General features: G+C 29.9%; 1 protein-coding gene across 1 annotated transcript; it reads right to left on the reverse strand.

Moving 5' to 3' along the window:
* Positions 1-823: 823 nt before the first annotated feature.
* Positions 824-1,535, reverse strand: LOC101207003 (ethylene-responsive transcription factor ERF022). The gene has a single exon (XM_004141586.3). It carries the CDS (start codon positions 1,366-1,368, stop codon positions 877-879), a length of 492 nt encoding a protein of 163 aa, XP_004141634.1. The 5' UTR covers positions 1,369-1,535; the 3' UTR covers positions 824-876.
* Between the last annotated feature and the right edge of the window lie 11,638 nt (positions 1,536-13,173).

Raw genomic sequence — 13,173 nt, forward strand, 5'->3', positions numbered from 1 at the left:
TTAGGAGTGAAATTTGACATAACTAATAAGTACCATATACATACATATACATGTATATATGTGAATTGATTAGTGATGTAAACTTTAATATATTTTGGTTATAATTTAATAAATGAAAAGGGTAAGAGAGATGGGAAGGAAGGTTCGGTTCTATGGAGAAAAAAAGTCTAATGATTAAGTCCCACTTTCAAGATTGGGCGGCTGATACACAGTTTATACCACAATTCAACCTTTTTTCCCTCCACACACCTACTCTAACACTAACCCCCTTTTACTTCTATTTTTACACACAATAACAAAAAAAGATAATAAACAACCAAGCCCTCACGTTCTCAATTGAAATACAATCGAGCTATTACTTTGTCATCGAACCTCACGTTCTCAATAAACTACATGCATCGATACGTAATGAGAGCTAGCTCTTTTGCATGTTAATGAGTTTAAACTAAAGGAAGAGAACAAGAGGTATGTGTATGAATTATATTGGTCACACACACTTAGCTTCATCGTAAAACCCTAAAATTTCTTTGCATAACATATTTATTATATACACTCATTTCAAATCAAAATCAAAGTTAATTTAAGGTATACTAATAATCTTAACTAATATCAACAATATAATTAAGAATTTAATAATAAATAATTAAAAATGTGGTTGTACGTGTAAAAATGATATATACTACTTAATTAAGTAGGTTAGAAGTGTTGTATGATTGTGCAATTATATTAATTAAAATGATGATTTAATTAAAGTGGGAAAAAAAAGTAAGTTAAATTAATTAGAAGAAGGAATTAGTATTATTAATAATAAGAATTAAATAAGTTAATAATAGTAATAATAATTACTAATATATAATTAGAGTGATGAATAATGAATTAATAATCCCAAATAGAGTGATCATGATGATGTTGCATGTTATTGTAGTAATTATATTCTTCATCATCATCCCACTCATGACCCTCTAAAGAAAGCGCCTCCGCCGCCATCTGCATCCACATCGTCGGAGAATCCAACGGCGACTCATTAATCGCCTGAATCTGACTAGCCGACAGCCCCACCCGAACCGGGGCAGGCGCCGGTTCGGGTGGCTTGGTGTTAGCGAAGCGCAATGCAGCCATGTGGGCAGCGGCCTGAATGTGGTCAGGGGAGGAGCTGGCAGGGCGTGGGAATGAGTCAGCGAGGTCAGGGAAGTTGAGACGGGCGTCAGGGCCGCGGAGGTGGAGGGCAGCGACGTCGTAAGCGGCAGCAGCCATTTCAGGGAGATGGTAGCTACCGAGCCAAATTCGGGTCTTCTTGCCCGGTTCACGAATTTCGGAAACCCATTTTCCCCATTTGCGCTTACGAACGCCTCTATAATTGGGGTCCATTATATTTATGGAAATAGAGGAAGAAAGGAAGGAAGGAAGGAAGGAAGGGAGTGAGAGAGAGTGTGAGGGATAGTAAGAATAAGGTTTGTTTGTTGTTTTGGTTTAAATAGAGAGAGAGATATAGAGAGAGAGATGGAGTGTATTGTGTTTAATATTGAGAGTTATTGTGATGAGAGTGAGGCTTCGAGGTAGTTGCTATTTAAAGTGGGAAGATGCTGTCAATTGGTAGGAACCGTGGCACGTTTTTTTGTATCATTATTTTTTTTTCGTTTATTTTTCTTGCATGAGTCAAACTATGACACGTGGCATAGTACGTATCTTTTGAGAGAGAAAGAGAAAAATATTTTAGAGATTTTCATGTAGAAGATTTATGGGCATTATCATTATTTCTCTATGTCTATGTGATTGATTGTGTATTCATGTTTGGTGAGGTTTCTATTTTGGAGTTTCTTTTTCTTTGGTAAGGGAAAATATATATATATATATATAAATGTGATGTTTGATTGGATGGGTGTTGCTCTTCTGAATATAATATAGGTTAAACTTTAGAAAATAATGTTGAATACTTTAAGTTTGTTTTGTTATAATAAGAAAGAAATTCATGTATAAAAATTGGAAGACATATGCGTTATATCATTTTTCATTAACATTGTCACTTATGTGATTAATGTTAACTATATCTTATGAACTAGTTAATAAAATTAAAATATTTTGAGAGTGTAGAGATGTAAATGAAAGTTATATATATAGACTTTAAATCTTTTTCTTTTCTTTCATTATTTAACTTAAATATATGTAAAAGAATTTGAGTTCACTTGCAATTATTTTTGCTTTTCTTTTTATAACAATTTTATGTTCAAAGTAATTGTGGTTGATATTTACCATGCATTTTATAAGTTTTAAAGAAACAGTAAACTGATTTTTTTTTTGTACGTTAAAAAACTAAAAACAAGAAAGTATAAGAGAGAAAGTGAATGATTAGTTTGGAAATATTTTTTAGTTTGTTTTTAATGTTGATGCCAAAATCTATCCCCTACAAAATCGTGGGGTGGGATGCACAAAATGAGGAAGAACTTTTGAAGTTATAATTTAGTGGCCATTAATGTGCACCTACCTAAGTCACAATTTGACACTTTAAATTGGTTGGAATTTTAGATTGTGATATCAATGATTCAATATTTTGTGTAGTTGGCTATTTTTAGAGATGAAGGGGGAGGAGAATCAAATAATTGTGGCAAAAACAAACTACTTGACAAGGTTAGCTTAATCTCTTAAAAGGTATAAATTAGCTTGAATGAGACTAGCTAGGGGCTGGTTTTATAAGACATGTGACGATGCACTCTAATTCACTAACCTCACGTATTATCGTTTAGAATCCTAAGGTTATACTTTAGCTTCTCGAACACTCAAGACTTGTTTACTAATCATTAAAACAAAAAACAACTATATTAGCGGGTGATTTTATTTTTGGATAACGAAAACAAGAGGAAACATAAAAAATAAATAAAAATCCATCCAAATATGGCACCTATGACTAAAATTATTGGCCTATGGAAGAGGGTTGGTACTCAAAAGGCCTTCTTCACAAGCTAAAAAATGCTCGATCATGCTCAACTAATAAAGGGATAACAAAATGTCTCATCCAATAAGCTTCATTGGAAATTGAGATACACACTAGATTATCTATATCGAACCCATAAATACATTATTAAAACTTAAAAAAAGTACATTAACCGATTATCACTCTAAATCTCTAAGACTATGTTTGATGTGTGCATGCTTCTTGTTTTGTAATTTATATTATAGGTCTCATTTTCTTCTCTCCCAGCAAATCTGTTGTTGTGTGGGCATATACTGTTTCTTGTCACAGTACGTATGAAGCAGTAAAATTAGAAGGTAATGGGGGGATATATGAAATGAAAATGTTTACCAACAATGTAATATGATTAATGCACGTACGTGTGTACGAGCATGTGCATTATATATATATATATATATATATATAGAGAGAGAGAGAGAGAGAGAGAGAGAGAGAGAGAGAGAGAGAGAGATAGTGAGAAAATGATGAAATAATAAAGATAAAGGGCAGAGTGTTGTTGATGTTGTTGATGTCACAAAGACATTATTATTGGGGGGAGCATGAAAGAGGACTACGTACAAAGTATCTGATTCAAGATAGACAGACAAATATTGGATAATATTTCAGTACTCCAAAACTGCATTTTCTACTTTTTTCAGATTTCCCCCAACTTTTCCATATCCTTCCATTTATATATATATATATATATATATATATCAAATTACAATTTTACTTATTTTCAAACCAAAAAAAAAAAAAAATCATAATTATGGTCTCTTTTTAACTGTTCAAATGCTGTGTTTTTCATCTCTTTTATGCATTTGTCTGACGTTTTTAAATGGTAATTAGTCTTTAAAATTGATCATCGATCGGTTACAATTAGCATTATTTTAAAATCTTTGATTTGTTACTGTATTTGGTTATTTCGTTCTAAGTTCACATATTAAACATATATTATTATAACACAAATTAAAAATTGATAAAATAATTACAATCGTCAAGTGTAAGAATATATATATATATTCTTTTGTCTTTTAGTGTTTTTTTTCTTCATGTAAATAACTAGGACTATATCAACTTACTCTTTGTCGCCTCAATCATCTGCTAAAATTTTAAACATGTGCTTGTTTGGGTGAATGGGAGTTTCAATTTTGTATTTAATGAGTTGATATTAACCTTTGTTTTTGTCAAATAGAGATTTAATATATTCATTTTTTTTAAAAAAAAATTGATGAATTAGATATAAATTGAACCTTAAATCCAACATAACCCTAAAACCTTGATGAGTAACGATTATATTTTTTTGTTTTCAATTTAATTTAAAAATTAAGATCTTGTTTAGTGACTGCTATCTTGTTTTTTTTTGAAATTATGTCTATAGAGATTACTTCCACCTCAAATTTATTCCTTTGTCATCTATATTCTACTAATGGTTTAAAAAACCAAATAAAAATTTAAAAACTAAAAGAAGTAGCTTCCAAAAAATTGTTCTTATTTTTAAAATTTAACCATTGTAAATGAAAAAAATACAAATAATTGTAAGATAGGTGGAGAGAAAATAAACTTGTAACTTTACAAAATTTATCATAAACCAAAAATACAAAATTCAACAAACAAGATATACTAGAAAGAAATAATAATACTAGCAAATTATAGATAGATTATTTTAAATAGTTGAAAGTTAAAAATTTAAGGTAAAAACTTACTTATCAAAGTTAGGCTAATGGTGAAAATTTAATTAACTTTCACTAACTATTAATTTGAAATTTAAATTAGGATCACTATTTACCCTACCAAAAGCATCCCAATTTCAAACCCACTCTCAAGACCCCAATTAAAATGAGAGAAAAAAAAATACCAAAATTTCTACCGACATTCCCCAATTAATTAATTTGACTTCTCATAAATAAAAACGAATTGAATTAATGTGTTCTTTTCAATTAAAAAGTAAAAATTGTTTCCCTAATTTGGTAAAAAGAAAAACTTAGAATTTCCTTCTTACAATGTTATGATATCAAATTAGAAGTCATCAATATGGATCCTATAAGAAGATGAGATGATGTTTTCAAATGAGACGTTAATTCATCATGCATGCATGACAATTAGTTAAATCAACAACAAAATTGGAGTTTCATTGATCTAACAATCCCTTGAAATGATTCAACTTCAAGTACTTGAAATAGTTAATCGGAAATAATGATAAATAATCTCTGATTCTTTAGCACTAAACCATTTAAGAAAGCAACAACTCTTTAGCATAACTATTCCATTGAATTTAGAGCAATAACTTCTCCTAAAATCAATTATCACAAAACGCCAAAGTGGTTCTAAAAACCTTCCAAAACCTTTCTTTTCATCAAAATTCAATTAAACCCATTCATTAATCAATAAAAACTATACATACATATATATATATATATATATATATGTTTTTTCTTTTTGTAAAACTAAGAAAATCCAAAAAGAAATTGACAATATAGAAAAACCAATTAAATCATAGGGTTATTATTATTATTATTATTTCCAGCTGGTTGTGGAAATTTCCAATCTCCTTAGCATTGTCTCCTCCATTCTCACGTGTGTACATATTATTATTATTATTTCATAAAATATAATAATTAATTATAATACAAATTAAATAAATATCCATGTTGAATAATACTTTAGTTTTAGTTTAATGAACCAATGAATTGAAATTGATTTGATTTGATTTGATTTCTCCTATGATTTTCAAATAAAATATATGCTTTTCTTCCTTTATCCATTTGGTTTGAATGAATTTGGTTGCTTTCAGTCTCTTTGATTTCTTTATTACTCTATGCATATAATTCTTAAATCGTTTTTATGCCATTTTTTAATCATTTTATCTTCTTATTTATTTTTGGAAGTCTTTGTTTGATATTTATATATATGTGTGTGTGTTAAATTTTATTGAATCTAAAGTCTACTGTTTAAACCAAATTAAAAGAATGATGGTGTGAGAATTTAAAAAGGATAACAATTTATTTCTAGTTAGATGATGTCCTCAGATTGTATGCATTTATTTATATATATATATATATATAATTATATATAATATATATATATATATATATATATATATATATAATTAACTAAATTAAATACAAAGACTTTTTGTTGGATTTTTCCTAAGTTGTAGACAATAATTTTTCAATTCATATCTATAAAGTTTAGAAGTGTTGTATCAATTCAAATCATAGACGATAATTGTATTAATTAAAATTTACTTAGTTCAATAATAACTTATATAACTTTTCATCATGGAAGTAGAAAGTTCGATCATCCATATACCACAATTATACTTTAATGGATTAATTAAAAGGATGTAAGATCTTTTTATAAGTCATTTAATTAACTGCCATTTTTAAAAAAGAGAGAAAAGGTAATTTGTTCAACAAAGTAAAAAAAGGTTAATTAATTAGCATTGAAAAAAAAAGTCATTAACTCATACCAAGCAATTAAATTAAAAGAGTGTGTCAACATTTTGAATAATCATGAGAAAGTGGACACGTGGCATTGCAATTAGAGATGAGATTAGCCACTAATTAAAATGTTTTGTGTTTTAGGAACACAAAAGATGATAGCTTTATGGCGTTGAAATTAGTGGGTCAATGTTCAAAAAGGAAGGAAAAATAATTAAAATAGAATAAATCTAAAAAGTAAAGACGAAAGTTAGATTTAAGTAAAGTCATTGTTATATATAATCGAATTTATCTTCGCTCACGGTTTAAAAAAAAAAACAGTTGATGAATAAACCCTAAAACATAAAATGAAGATTTTTACCCTAGCTAAAATATATAATCAAATTTAGCTCGTCTAACATCTAATGACTCTTGGGATTGATCATGTTATGAACGATAATATGATTAGCTCGAAGTCTTGGGTTCTTTTAAATAATTAGAGGGTGGTTTTGTGTGAAAGATTGGAGAGGAAGGGGAAGAAATAAAGAAGTAAATAGAAGTGAAGGGGGTGTGGTGTGGGGTTGTTGTTTGGTCAAAGTAAAAGAATGGGAGGAGGGGAGTGAGTGAGTGAAACAGCTGGAGCAAGCTAAGTTTGGTAAAAGGCAAAAGGAGAAGAAAAGAGAAGCAAAGCAAAGTTATATATATAATTTGATTAGTACACCCAACAACCGTCAAAGACCAATAATAAATGCACCGGCAGCCGGCAGGGGTGCGTTCGTCACCTCCTCTCGTACGTCCCCACGTACGGTTTCCGCGTCCACCGGCTCTTCCGGTTCACCGTACTTTACAAAATCTAACCTCCCACGTGTGCATTTCTTTTCTTTTTTCTCTTTCTATTTCATTCATCTTTTTAATTATAAGTTTCACCACAAAAAGTGTTACCCAGTCAAATAATTATAATAAGAATCAAATGTACAATTTAACTTCAACATTTCACAAAATGTTTGTGATCGAGACAATTATATCTTCTAAAACTAGAAGCCAATATGTGAAGGAAACCTTCTTGGATCTGATCAATACATTAAATGGTGTACATTTCTTTGAGAATTTCAAATTTTATATTCTTTTCATTCCTAAACATTAATCTACATTTGGACAATTGAAAATTAATGCCCATCAATAGTACAATCTTTGTGGCCTTTGTGGCCTTTGTGGCCATTGTTATAATGACAAATTTCGTACCCTACCTAATGTATCTAAACATTATCAGTCTTGAACATTGTCAAATTTAAAAGATGAAAATAAATGGAAGTATAGTTATTATTAATACAACAATATTGATTTGATTATTCCTTAGAGCGGTAATAGATAGAAATGTCAAAATTATTCTACATTTTTTTCCCAATTTAACATATGATAGGATTGCCACTATTAATTAATTAAATTGGACTCTATTTAAGATTGTTTATGGGTTTAATTTGGAAAGAATTTGAAACTAACAAGATTGAAAAGCAGAATATGATAATAGCTGCATGCAGGGTTTAACCTAACACCAAAAACCCTAGCTATGATCTTTAAGAAGGGAGGTTGGGTTTGGGTCCATTACGTACATAAAAGAAAAGATTTTTCACATCAATGAGACATATATATATTTCAAAGAGTTTAACCCATGGGAGATGAACCTGAAGAATATCAATGATGCCAATGCCTACCAAATTAATTAACCTACAATACAAGTGTGTGTGTATGTGTATATATGTATATAGGGTGTGAGTGTTACTTTCAATATGTATCTTTACTCGATAAGTATATTTGGTATGTACACAATTACGACGGATTGAAACGTTGGAATTGGATTGGGTTACTCGAATCATTTAATGAAATTTTATTTTTAATCTTTGTTGGTTTTACGTATTGTTATTTTAAATATATCTATCTAGAATATTTTAACTAATATATGAAATATAGACCACAATATATAAATCATTTATAATCTAATATATGAATATATATTGACTTAATGTTCGATATAAATAAATACTCTTAATTATATAAAATAAATGAATACTTATACTATAGTATATATCAAGTTTATACTACAAAATTAAAATGAAAAAATACATATAATTATCTTAGTTCGTCATCTGTGCACCGTTGTTTGAGGGAGAGTTATATATCAACAATTAAAAAAAGGCTTACAAAATAATGTTTAATATATCAACAAAATTAAGTATAATAAGGGAAGATTTAAATGAATTAAAATAAGTATCGTTATTTAACATCGTTGATGAGAGGCGTTACATGGCGTTACTGTCGCCAGCTATCTCCAGTGAATTCCTCACCGATGACAACCATGTATATTTCTTCCTTTCTCCCTTACTTTCACTCTCCTCTTCAACAAGAGTTCTTTCACTAATCTTCCAAAAAGCTAAAAGGGACTTGGGGTAATTTCATCACCATCCCCTTTATACGAAAGATTAGGGCTCGGAACGCTGTTTTCTAGGGCAAAAGAAAAGCAGTTGCCCGTGCTGGGATTCAGAGGACTTGGAAAATCATCTTCCGAGAATGATCTTGACTTATCAAGCCAGGTACTGATATGCTAATTTAATCACTGTTCCGCCATATTTAGTTTGTAAGTTCTAGACTGTGGTGGACTGGTGGGACTCATTTGCCATTTACGAGGTTTTTTTTTTATTATTATTAAATTTGCAGACTATGTGAGATGATGCTTTGGCAGTTATAAAGACCATGTATGGAGATTCACCGACTGCGATCTTTTTGTTAGTTAGCTAGTTTTGTCCCTAAAGAAAAGTATGAATAAAGAGTGTACTGAAAGATCCAAAAGGCTGAGAGTTTATAAAAAACTGCCCCATCTTGGATTGTCGCAAAAGGACTATTGTTACAAAATAAGTCTGAGAGTGAGCGTAGGATGAAGCATGGAAATATGGAATGCTCAAGCACCTCGATCATTTACCACGCTCAACTTCCTTCATAAAACTCTGTTTGCTTTGTAGCCCAATCTCCCAAATGTTGAAGAGAGAGTATTACGGAAAGGTAACAAGTGTTCTAAACAATCTGCCAATGTATTTCGAAGAGCTCATTAAGTATCAAATTTTTTGAAGAGAGAGTTCCAAAATTGGATCAAGTGTTCAAATACCGCTCTAAAAGTGAGAGTAACTCATTGGATCAAGTTTTTATTTAAGTGATGATGGGTTGCTTTGCTGTGGACATGGATATAGACAAAATGAAGTTTGGCTATACAAATGAAATTGAGAAGGGACATATGAAGGACTATAAACAGCACGAAATTATGATATTAGCGTCTTGGACTGAAGTGTGATATTGGACTTCAAGTTTTGTATTAAAGACAATAATGGTTTAACAAATTGGAGGGACTACAATGGACGTATGAAGGATCATACGAGAATGAGAATAACATATTGGGTTATGTTTTTATTTAAGGGATGGGAAAATTTGTTGTGGATATTGATATAAGAAAAAAATTGGGCAATACAAATAAAATTGGAAAAAAAGACACATGGGGTCTATAAACGGCCCAAAAAGAAAAGTTAGGATATGAAAGTTTTGGATTGAAGTGTGATATTAGACTTCAAATTTAGTATTAAATAACTTTGGTCATTGTTTGGAGATAGTGTGTTAAGAGTGAGATTTGTCAATTCAATTAAGTTATTATTTAATAAATGAGTTGATTTGTCATGGTCATAGACATAGGCAAAAAGAATTTTAACTTTACAAATGAAATTGGAAAAAGACAAATGAAGGACTATTGACAGCCTAAAAAGAAAAAAAATATGATTTGAGAGTTTTGAATTGAAGTGTGACATTGAACTCCAAGTTTAGGATTAAAATAACTCTTGCCATTTTGTAAAGAAAGGTTTATTAAATTAGATTAAGTGGTGAGATAGCCCACTAAATGTGAGATTAATCGATTCAATTAAGTTTTTATTTAAAGGATGAACGGATTTGCCAAGAACATGGAACTAGGCAAAAGAAAGTTTGCCTATACAAATGAAATTGGGAAAAAACACATGGAAGACTATAGACTATGGACGGCCTAAAAAGAAAAGTTAGGATCTAAGAGTTTTGGATTGAAGTGACATTGGACTTCAAGTTTATGATTAAATAACTATTTCGTAGAAAGGATTATCAAATTAGATTAAGAGTTAGGGTAGTGCACTAAGAGTGAGATTAGCCAATTGGATTAAGTTTTTATTTAAGGGATGACTTGTCATGGACATGAATATAGAAATTATTTTTAATAATACGGTCAACTACCTAGGCTTAGCGTTGTAGTTGAATATGAGATACGATCTCCGTTCAAGCTAATTCGTTGGAGCAATTGATGTTGAACTTGGGTTTTCACTTAGATGCTAATAGTGTGAGTATGGTCTACTTGAGTAGTCTGAGTAGTCTAAGTGCTACGAGTATATGTTCAACACTCAACGTGGGTAGAGCAATGTTTAGAACCAAATAACTAAAATAAGCTAATTAACAAACTAACAAATAATACCAATTGGCTTAAATACATAGCACATAAATAGCCAAAAAGTTGGAGCAAACCATTTTTCTTAAAATGTAAAATGAACATTCCTTGATACGAGTCTATAAAATAATTGTTGAATCATTTATCCAATACAATTCAATTATTTTTCTTATCTTTCACAATATATTAGTCTCTTTAAAACCATCTAGAATGAATAAAGTTTCTTCTATGACAAGTTTTTTCTTTTTAGTATTGTCGTTGGTGGTATTTGTAAAAGAAGCTTAGTTGACAAATGCAGCGACGTGCAACCCAGATGAGATGAGAGTATGTCTATGGGCATACACTATGTCAACAGCACCATCATCATCTTGTTGTGATATGATGAGGAAGCATAAATCATGTTATTGTCAATAAAAAAAATCATCATTTCAATTTTATTTGCAATCTCCTACCACTAAAAAAAATAATCTCTCAACATTCATGAAGTTAAATAACAAAAACTAACTTTAATACATTTTCTTTAGTCATGAAAGTCTTAATTTAAATATTTTAATTTGGTTTAAAAACTTTAAATATCGTCATTATGGTTTCATAATTACCATATACAAAGATGGTCACTAAATTAATATTTATAATCTTAATTCTTTTGAGTTTATAAATATTAATTATCATACTTTTGATTATATTGCGGTTGGTTGTAATTTCATTGTTTCTATTTTTCATTATCGCACTTCGTAATTTCATTGTTTCTATTTTTCATTATCGCACTTCTCTGGATGATTATGAGGAGTATATGATGAGATACACCCATGTTTATTTTGAGATTATAAACTTAGAGGTGTGAACCATTTTCTTTTTGAGTTGTAGTTAGTTCATTTTTCAAAGGAGATACTGTCGAAAGTTTTACAGAATTTTATTAAAACGTATTTTTCTAGTCTTTTACTTTTGAGAGACGTTTTTAGAGGGTAGGTTCATGCTTTTGATCTAGGTTAGATGGATAATTGAGTAGAAGAAAATTGCGTAAAAGTTGATAACCCTTGCAGTTCATTCTTGTTTTGGCGAATCGTTGAAATCCAACTTCACAACCCGCCTTGATCTTCGTGTTGGAAGGTTTGTTTCTGTACCTTTTTTTTCTTAAATACTGCCTCTTCTAATGTCTGAATAGTATTGTACATATAAAATTACCCAACAATCCCACAAAATTAGTTTCATGCTCTTCATCTTATGAAGCAATTTCGAAATCATTCACATTTACTATCAAATTGACCATTATTAATGGAATATGATTGCCATGCATGTAGAGTATTATTTCTTACATACTCATTATTATCACTAGACACATAGGAAACTTAATCATTCAGCTCACTGTTAGAAAATAAGTTGGGATTATTAAATCGATCACATGTGTTTGAAACTTGCAAAAGAGGAATTGAAATAGATATCTTCAAACCAAAATAAATAAATTCAATAGTATGAAAACGTTAATTTAAGATAGATATCTAATTATTATCCTCTCCTTTTGTTCTTGTAATGGAACAATTTGTAGTGGTTAATAAAGGGGAGAGGGGGAATATTAAAGAGATTTCTTCTTTACTACAAACTTTTTTCAAGTTCCATTAACTCAAAGAAAGAACACAGATCTTCCTTTTGGTGAGTTAATGGTGTCTGTCTACTCGGCCTAAAACCAATAATGACATCCACTTAGTTAACTCAAATACACATTTTCTATTTGAGACAACTAGGAATGGATAAAGTTTGTCACACTTCCATCTACCCTTATTTTTTTTTATTGGTTCAATTAACACCATGATAATCAATTTTCTTATGGATTAGTCTATCTATTGGATTTCACATGAGGTTCCAAATTTTGAGATTAAAACGTTTTGTAATCTAATATCGATATTAAAGTTTACAAAACCAAGTTTGATGATCTAAAGAGATACCATCTTTAAGAGAAGAGAAGTGTTGAAATAACTTGATGTAAAGAGATACCATCATAAGTATTTGAAAAAACTTAAAGGATGTCTTACTTTTTCTTACGTTGCAAAAGGCAAACGACCTAAAATGTAGTATAAGACAATTATTTGCATGTGAAGATGTACCATATTTTGAATTTTTTTTTAACAATAATGTTTTTTGAGATCATACAATTTTATAAGATATAGGATAAAAAAAACATTACATATATTCATTTCTGTCCAATTTTTTTCTTTAATTTATATATGTATATATAGAAATTAACTTGAACAACCTTAAATTTCTAGGAATATAAAAATAGAGAGTTGCAAGCAAATGCTTCC

Source organism: Cucumis sativus, chromosome 5, assembly GCF_000004075.3.
Source record: "Cucumis sativus cultivar 9930 chromosome 5, Cucumber_9930_V3, whole genome shotgun sequence".
NCBI classification, from domain to species: domain Eukaryota; kingdom Viridiplantae; phylum Streptophyta; class Magnoliopsida; order Cucurbitales; family Cucurbitaceae; genus Cucumis; species Cucumis sativus.